At 34.3% G+C, this 10254-nt stretch overlaps 1 protein-coding gene across 1 annotated transcript; it reads right to left on the reverse strand.

The window, feature by feature from the left end:
- Nucleotides 1-307: 307 nt before the first annotated feature.
- LOC123675311 (jerky protein homolog-like) lies at nt 308-1732 on the reverse strand. Its single transcript, XM_045610660.1, has one exon. The coding sequence runs from the start codon at nt 1532-1534 to the stop codon at nt 308-310; it is 1227 nt and encodes a 408-aa protein (XP_045466616.1). The 5' UTR covers nt 1535-1732.
- Nucleotides 1733-10254: the final 8522 nt, after the last annotated feature.

Consider the following 10254-nt stretch of genomic DNA (forward strand, 5'->3'; position numbering starts at 1 on the left):
TTCGCAGCAAATTTCGATAAAACTGCTTTCTCATGTATGTTTTTCAGGGTAAGTATCTCAGTCGAATCCAGAGTATTCTGTTTTGCCCACTCCATTGCTATGTTCAAAGCTTGAACTGCTTCCGCATGTGAGACTTTAACTGACTCGGCAGAAATTTCACAGTCACTTTCTTCAGATTCGTTGCACTCTTCTAGATTAGTATCTTCATCTCTGTTCCATTCATCTATATCTCGACCTGAGTATTCCATAGGCTGTAGAGCTTGAAGCAGAGAAATTGTTTGTTCAACCACAGACTCCATACCTCTCGTCATAGTGAGCTTTTTCTGCAAAACTGATTAATTGGCAAATTCTCTTCATCTAGCCGATTTTGATCATTTTCAGTCTCGGTAATTATCTTATTCCAACATTTTTTAATAACCTGAGGGCTCAACTTGTTCCATGCTGCAGCTAAATTCATCATTGCCTCACTTAGTGTAAGTTTGTTGAGGGCAAATCCTACCGGTTCATCTCCAGTGATGATTGAACTTAGGAGGTTCCTATAATAAGGTTTTGTGAGCCTAAGCACATTTTGATCCATTGGTTGAATAAGAGGCGTTACATTTGATGGCATAAACATCACAAAAATATGTCCATCACTGGTTTTCAATTCCTCAGCCGATGGATGGGAGGGTGCATTGTCTAAAAGAAGCAGCGCTTTCTCAGGAAGATTTTGAGTTCTCAGGAAGTTTCGAACCTCTGGAACAAACTGTTGGAAAAACCAATTTTTAAAAATGTTACACGTCATCCATGCGTTTCTACTGTTTCGGTATACAAGGGGATTGTTGAAGTTCTTGAAACATCTCGGATTTTTCGCTTTTCCAATAACCAGAGGTTTTATTTTGTGCGAGCCTGAAGCGTTTGAATAGCCTAAAAATGTGATTCTTTGTTTGGAAATCTTTAAACCAGATGCCGATTTTTCGGCTAGGGAAACATACGTTTTATCTGGTAGTAATCGCCAGTACAATCCTGTTTCATCAGCGTTGTATATCTGATGTTCGTTAAATTCATGTTCTTGAATGACTCTCTTCAATCTTTCTTTAAAAGGAGCAATGAGTTCTGGCTGACTCGGGAGTTTCTCCCCTGTTATTTCCAAGAATCTTACACCATAACGTTCTTTGAAGCGCTGGAACCATCCGTTGCTTGCTTTAAATTCAGAGATATTCAAACTTGCACATAAATTCAAGGCTTTCTGTTTGATCATTTCTCCAGAAATCGGCATATTTCTTTCTCGTTGGGCAAGGAACCATCTATACAGCTGCATTTCCATTTCTGGCATTTCCGCCTTCTTTAGTGTACATTTTTTGGTCAATCTGAACGTATTGCCTACTCTCTCGAGAATTTGTATTATTTTGTTTTTTATAGAACAAACCGTTGACTTAGCAATTCCATATTTCTTCGCTGATAAGGTAACATACAGGCCTTTATTGATGTCTTCTAAGACTTCAGCTTTCTCATGAAGAGATAAACATCTTGATTTTCCACACACTTTCACCATTTCCTTAGCTATTGTACTACTCGGAAGAAGAATGCGAGACAACTAATGAAAGCGCGAACCGGCAATGCATAAATGACGATAAATCGTGAAAACCGATTCATTCCTTTGAATAAAATAGACTAATTCCGACGAGTTCATACTAACGAGATACCCCCGTTAAGCTAGCAGAACCACTTTCGAATTTTCGATTTTTTTTTGGCCATAATTTTAGGCTCATTTTAGGCTAATTTATTGCCCTATTCAAAAATTTTTTGCTCCTGAATTGTCGGAGAAATCGCGGGTTCTGCTAGCTTAACGTTAAGGTAGCAGAACCACCAAGATAATCGATATCTTATGGAAAATCTGATTACACCATAATTTTAGGCTCTTTTTAGGCTCACGTTTGAATCCATTACCAAATTTCTGAATTTATGTTTTTTTGAAAAAACCCTGGGTTCTGCTAGCTTTACGGTTAAGCTAGCAGAACCCAATCGTAAATAAACACCTCAGAATAATTCGAATATCATAATAATTCTGGGCTCTATTCAAACTTATTAATTACCCTATTCCGGAATTTGTTGCTCCTCAAATTACCGAGAACTCATGAGTACTTCTACTGCATTCATCCCGTTTCTTCCGTACGTGAAAACAGCAAATCTCATATGAATATGGATAAAATGATTACGCCATAATTTTAGGCTCTATTCAAACTAATTAATTACCCTATTCCGAAATTTTTTGCTCCTCAGATTACCGAGATGTCATGAGTTCTACCACTACATTCATCCAATTCCGTCATTACGTGAAAAATGCAAATCTCATATGAATATGGAAATAGTAATTTACGTAACAAGTCCGGAAAATAGGGTTTTTTTGGACGAATAGACAAAATTCCAGGACGAGCGTAAGCGAGTCCTGGAAGTCTGTGAGTCCAAAAAAACCATTTTCGGGCGTGTTGCGTACAATATTTTTTCGGCAACCATGTAAAATAACGCTATCGCTGCTGCTTTCCATATTTTATTGCGATTGCGATCAAAAAACATGCAAATTTTTGACAACTAATTTCATATGAACTGTCAGCCGTTATCTCGGTTGCTATGGATTCTATGATTCTTTTCCGGCCTAGTCCGGGAAGTACGTACTTTCCGGACTCAGGCGCGGATCCAGGACCCACTTTTGGGGGGGGAACTTTTCGATACTTCCGCCATTTTGGGACGTCATTTTTTTGCCGTTTATTAATATTGGTTTTCAAAAAATGTATTGAAGATGAAATGAATAGAATAAAAAATGTCCCCATACATTTACTTGTATTTTCAAATTATACACTGTGTCCGTAAAGTATGGAACAAATTCATTTTTAGCTAAACAGACCATTTTAAGAAATAATCGTGAAACAAGTCGATTTTTTATTTTAATTTACTGTATTTTGAAATAAAAATCTAATATACAGGGTTAATTACTTTCGAGTAATGACGTCACCGTCATTTTTTTCAAATGGAACACCCCCATTTTGTCTCAATTTTCCGATTACTCTAGCTGGGCTGATTCCAAAAATGTATCACATTTTGATTCCAATTGGTACAGGATGGACAAAAATACATAGTTTTGTATTCCAAAACTGTATCACATATTGATTTGAATTGGTACAGGACCAATTGGAATCAACATGTGATACATTTTTGGAATCAGCTCAGATAAAGTAATCGGAAAATTGAGACGAAATGGGGGTGTTCCATTTAAAAAAAATGACAGTGACGTCATTACTCGAAAGTGATTCACCTTGTATATTAGATTATCATTTTAAAATACGGTAAATTAAATTAAAAAATCGACGTGTTTCACGATTATTTCTTAAAATGGTCTGTTTAGCTAAAAATGAATTTGTTCCATACTTTACGGACACAGTGTATAAAGTAACAAAGTGTATTAGTTTTTTGACATTTTCTATGTCACTTGTGTTCAGTAGATTATGTCATTTAATCATAGAAAGATACAAGCTTTTACTTCAAAATGGACCACTTGAAATGACACTAGGTTCACTCTTTGTTTTCCAGATTTGGAGTTTGATTTTTTCAAGTTTTTTCTCATAGCACCTGTGCTTTACAAGATATTTAACTTGAATTTGGCATAGATATTCTAATTTAAAGTTTTCATCATGTGATACGAGTATACTAATTTTGAATACAAATCTACAGGGTGATAGTTTTTCTGGAACAGTGCCCGCTCTTTTCCTCCAGAACTTTTTTTTGGAAGACTACAGGTAGTTTAGAAAAATGTTAAAAGAAACTTTGATCGAGTACTACACTTTTTGGATTCTTGTAGTTCTGTCCTATCTGCTACTGATTTCTAGAAAAAAATTTCAAACTATTCTCTAGTACCTAATACTCAGAAAAAGCCAACTTATAACGAAGATCCAGTTAATAAGCTATGATGAATAAATTTTATTATAATTTTTGATACTTATTTACCGCATCTGTAGCGAAGATGAAGAAAGATTTGATAAACTGGTATAATCATCACAAAAAAATAGATTACAAGACTTACAAGAAACACTCTGTATCTCGAAAACAAAGCGTTAACGGGCCCATATTTATTGGCCTTTCTTATTATCCAAGGAATCTCTCATATTCCTTAATACCTCCAATTTTAGCAATCCATTCCTATGATTATTCAACAAAGCTAAATATTTCTCATGATGAACAAAATAGGAAATATATTGGCAAGTAGGCCTGCTTTTATTGAAGATCATATTTCAGGTCCTTTTTTCCGAAGTAGGTACTAACAAAGAGGAAATATTTCGCATGCACGTGTTATTATTCTTTCATAATTGTCTTTTTTTATTGCCATCCGTTCCAAAAGACTGCATCGTAGGTAAACCTCGTATTGAGTAGGTAACTCAAAACATCATTACACCCGAATAAGAGGAATAGATAATGTTAAGGGTAGGCGGAGGGCCTCGACCCGATATAAAATAAATATTCAACGTCTTGTTATGTTTCATGTGATAAGTAAAAAAAAATCACTCAGGAATTGTTTTGTTGATGGAATTCTGAAAATTACAGGCTACCAATAATCATGGCCCCGGGGAAAATCACACTCGCCCCCTCCTCTCTCGACGAACTAAAAGGCTAGCGTAAGGCGGATAAACTAATTTTTTATTGCAGATTTAGATTCAACGTGATTTGAAATGCAAAAAGCCAAAGTTTGAGGTATGATTTTAATAAAAATTTGTTCGATTCCAGATGTTACTACAGCACCATGTCAAAAATTGTTGCATTGGTAGAATTATATTCATTTAACATTAGTTGAATACCAATGAAATATTTTTATCTTCACCATTATACAAACAGAGGTTTATATTCATATTGGGCAGGTGAACAAAAATAAGAACATCAAAGCCTTGTTTAGACTAAATTTTTCCTAGTACAATACAACAATTATATTTTGGGGTCACAAAAAAATTTCACAATATACAAATTAATAAATAGAAAACAACTGCTTATTCTGGTCGTCTACACTCGTAGTAGGTATTCATATATTTTTCCCTTTCCCTCTTCTTGGGGTTCATAATTCTGATTGGTGAATTGAAATTAAAAACAATTGCTGAAATATCAGAGATAACGCCTGAAGATCTATACCCATCAAAGAAGCCACACTTCACACAAAAATAGATGGTTTGTCAAAGAGATACCGACAAGATTTATGAAGCGCAAAAAAACTCTTGGAAATCGGGGTAAGCAGAGAATCACATGCCGACGCGCGACAGTAATATTTATGACCCAATTGCGGCATCTTTGAACGTGTACGTGTTTATTGCGGAACGTTTGAACCTATATATTGGTCCATATTCATATTATTTCTAACCTTATTGCATTTCCATTCCGTATCCGTACTTTCAACATCTTTGTTTCAGAAATTGCGTCAAATTACATTTTTGCTTGATCTTGTAATTATTTGAGCCTAAGTATGTCAAATTCTAGACGGTCCGGCAAATTTTAAGAGGTGCCCGGGCCATTTGGGGAGGGGGAACGTTCCCCCAGTTCCCCCCCCCCCCCCCCGTGGATCCGCGCCTGTCCGGACTAGGCCGGGAAATGCTACTTTCTCAGAGAAAAAGCGTCCGGGAAGTGAGCACTTCCCGGACGGTTGCCGAAAAAAATTATTACGGCATAATTTTAGGCTCTATTCAAACTAATAATTAATTACCCTATTCCGGAATTTTTTGCTCCTCAGATTACCGAGAACTCATGAGTACTTCTACTGGATTTATTCCATTCCGTCAGTACGTGAAAAGTGAAAATCTCATATGAATATGCAAAAAATTATTACGGCATAATTTAAGGCTCTATTCAAACTAACAACAACAAACAGCTCTTCGAATTTCTTTCTTTTCGTTAAGAATTCTTCGTGGGAAACTAATATAGAAAATTTTTCAATATTTTCATTCAAATCACTGTCACTAAGAATGTTGGATTTTTCTTGGAAACTTTGTTCAACTGGAATATTGTTCTGGTTCGATATATAATCCTCCAAAACTTTATATTTTTCGGCACCTGCCAAAGAATACAGTGATCTCGGTGATAATTTAAGATTTAACCGCCCAGCCAACTCCTGCCAAATTGGATGAACTTTCGAGATGACTTTATTATTTTCATATATGAGTTTTTCATTTACTTTGAAAAGCTCAATAACAAGTGCTCTTTTTACATTTTCTGGTATTCAAGGTCTATTTACAATTTTGGAATTCATGGTACAATTACAACCTATACCATAATATTCGGACCACTAGCTCTAAAGGCAATAGACAAACGATGCTGTTTCTTGAGAAGGGTAATGAGATTTATGAAACTTCCCTCATCTGGTAATTTTTTCACATACAGTATTATGCATTATATAACAAAAAAGAGCAGTCCGCATCTGGTTTTTCAGTCTCAGAGCAATAAAAACTGATAAACATGATTATTCTGGGTTTCTAGCAAATTCAAGTTGAAAGTAGAGAAATCTGTACTTCTCCGAATCCCAAGGGAAATAAATAAATACCTGTAATGGGTCTATGTAGATTGTAGTGTACCAGCGAAGGTTTTACTGGCGTCTATTTGAGAATCTATTGTATTTTGTAGGTTCTCATGTAATAAAACTAATTTCTGGATTTTACAAACGACAATTTGATTATAAAAATATCACAATATTTTCGGTGAAAACAGGGGTTTGAACTTTCCAAAAGTAACGAACGTTTTTAAATTTATCATCAGATAACAGTATTACCTGTTCGTTAAATAAATCTGTTAAAAAGTTATGCATATTTTTGCTAGATATCAACGAAGATCCAGTCCAGTCATAGGTGAAATATTCGAATGAGTATTAACTGAATAATCAGTTATTATATCATGAGAGCATAGACAATATTCGATTGAACACCGATTCATGAATGTAGCAGTAGAACTCATGGGTTCTCGGTAATCTGAGGAGCAAAAAATTCCAGAATGGGGTAATTAATTAGTTTGAATATAGCCTAAAATTATGCCGTAATAATTGTTTCCATATTCATATGAGATTTGCTGTTTTCACGTACTGAGGGAATGGGATGAATTCAGTTGATGTACTCATGAGATCTCGGTAATCTGAGGGGCAAAAAATTCCGGAATAGGGTAATTAATTAGTTTGAATAGAGCCTAAAATTTTGCCGTAATAATTATTTCCATATTCATATGAGATTTGCATTTTTCACGTACTGACGGAATGTGATGAATGCAGTAGATGTACTCATGAGATCTCGGTAATCTGGGTGGCAAAAAATTTCGGAATAGGGTAATTAATTAGTTTGAATAGAGCCTAAAATTATGGCGTAATATTTTTTCCATATTCATTTGAGATTTGCATTTTTCCCGTACTGACGAAATTGAATGAATGTAGTGATAGAACTCATGAGATCTCGGTAATCTGAGGAGCAAAAAATTTCGGGATAGGGTAATTAATTAGTTTGAATAGAGCCTAAAATTATGCCGTAATAATTTTTTCCATATTCATATGAGATTTGCATTTTTCCCGTACTGACGGAATGTGATGAATGCGGTAGATGTACTCATGGGTTCTCGGTGATCTGAGGAGCAAAAAATTCCGTTATGGGGTAATTAATTAGTTTGAATAGAGCCTAAAATTATGCCGTAATATTTTTTTCCATATTCATATGAGATTTGCATTTTTCACGTAATGACGGAATTGGATTAATGTAGTGGTAGAACTCATGAGATTTCGGTAATCTGAGGAGCAAAAAATTTCTATATAGGGTAATTAATTAGTTTGAATAGAGCCTAAAATTATGGCGAATCATTTTATCCATATTCATATGAGATTTGCTTTTTTCACGTACGGGCGGAATGGGATGAATGCAGTAGAAGTACTCATGAGTTCTCGGTAATTTGAGGAGCAAAAAATTATGGAATAGGGTAATTAATTAGTTTGAATAGAGCCTAAAATTATTATGATATTCAAATTATTCTAAGGTGTTAATTTACGATTGGGTTCTGCTAGCTTAACCGTAAAGCTAGCAGAACCCAGGGTTCTTTTAAAAAAATGTAAATTCAGAAATTTGTTAATGGGTTCAAACGTGAGCCTAAAAAAACCTAAAATTATGGTGTAATCAGATTTTCCATAAGATATCGATTAGCTTGGTGGTTGTGCTAGCTTAACGTTAAGCTAGCAGAACCCGCGATTTCTCCGACAATTCAGGAGCAAAAAATTTTTGAATAGGGTAATAAATTAGCCTAAAATGAGCCTAAAATTATGGCCAAAAAAAAAACGAGAATTCGAAAGTGGTTCTGCTAGCTTAACGGGGGTCTAACGAGATTATACTATGTTCATATTATAGAGTAGTCAATACAAAAAATTTCGTGTTCACATTACGGAGTGGTTCATAATAACGCGTGTTCATATTAGCGCGATTGTACTGTATTTCATTTTATATTTTTATGCTTTAGTATAAATAAACTTGATGTTTTTTTGGGATTTTTTGTTTTATTTAGGTCTTTTTTTGACATATGTATATATATTTGTTCAGTTTTGCTGTTGTATTTCATTCAAAAATCTCAAAAAAAACCGGTATATTATATATCAAAATATTTCAATTTTCTTTATTCACTAGAATTGAAATTTTTTTAAGCACGATTACAAGATATCATCGAAGCAGGTGATGTTGTTTGTTGGAGGGTTGTGGTTCGATTGATACTTTTTCAGCAGGGGCGCTAAAAATTTTTTTGCTTCAAGCGCCAAAATTGCTAGCGCCGGCCCTGCCAGTGTAGATTTTTTCAAAATAGAATATTTCGTCTACAATGACGCAGGACAAAATTTTTCAGACGAATTGTTAATTTTTGTAGGTTTTGACAAATAAACAATATTAATAATTATTATTTTATATACCCAGACTTCCAGTTAGAGAGCAAATCCCCACCTTTTGATGACATACCTCCAATAAAATCGGAAGACAGACTCCGAGTTACAGAATTTACTCATTATAGCAGCCAAATTTGTTCATCAATTCATTATACCCAGTACCTAATGATTATTTGTTAATAAAAATTATTTTTATTATTATTATCATTATCATTGATAATATCTGAACTTTTCAATTTCGGTTGACTCTCTGTTACTACATCTTAGTTTGTCTTGTAAGAACCTGCCTTCCCAATACGCTTGAAAGAATGGTAAGAAAAAAATATTTAGTTTGTTCAGTTGTATGTCGCATATATTGTTGTTATTTTGCACTGTTCATAAAATTGAGAAAAAAAATTAATTTGGTTGTTCACCCCACGGACAGGCTTAGACTTTGTGGGAATTTTGTTCGTTTGTAGATTGTATAATATTATTTCTGCAAATAAATTTATTATTAGATATCTATCCCATTCCTTAATGTCTTTCATTTCAATTCCAAGGTGTCCTATACAAAACTATAAATAAGATAACACTTCAAAATTCAATATAGAATCGTATATGTGAAGTTTGAATAAACCCATATATATCAACCAGATTATAGTACTTTTTTTTTATAGTACATAATTGCTGATAAGTATTGTATTTATTCGATTCGTTGAGAAAAATTTATTAATTTATATTAAGTTCAATGTAACCCAATATATGATAGCTTTCAACTACATTTTTTAATAGAATTATTAATTTTCACCGAAATGTATTAATTTTGAATGAATGAAATTCATACGCAACTGATAGCGGAAACGTGAGTCGGCCATATTCAGATACCCTTCTGATCATCAGTTTTGGGACGTTATGCTCCCTCCTGTTTATTCTATCTATGGTATAGAAACACAATAGTTTCTATACTGTGAATATGCCACAGAACGACAGAACACTAAATATATAAGAAGTGCTAACGTCGTATTAAATCAAGGCAAGAATAGGACGGATATGATCATGATAAATTTGATATTTCAGTGAAGGCCGAGAAACAAAATTTAACTTTAATCTAGTTGGTTTTGAAAGATTATTATAATCACAAGAAAGAAGGATATCAGACACATAAGTACATTGAAATATACCCTCGTATATGGGCAAGTTCGGAAAGTCAGCGCTGTTGAATGCGCTGAAAGAGATGCGATTGACAGCGCTGAACAGCGCTGTACCAGCAAAATGCTGGAGAAAAAGCGCTGCATTCTATGCTGAATTATAGATTTACGTTGAGTTTTCGAACGCTTTTTCAACGAAATAATGGTTTCAATGTCTGTGAATTAATA

This window comes from Harmonia axyridis, chromosome 3, assembly GCF_914767665.1.
Source record: "Harmonia axyridis chromosome 3, icHarAxyr1.1, whole genome shotgun sequence".
NCBI lineage: Eukaryota > Metazoa > Arthropoda > Insecta > Coleoptera > Coccinellidae > Harmonia > Harmonia axyridis.

What these genes read in the sequence shown, in the direction of transcription:
- LOC123675311 (XM_045610660.1), bottom strand. Translation starts at nt 1,534, where the DNA reads ATGGTGAAAGTGTGTGGAAAATCAAGATGTTTATCTCTTCATGAGAAA.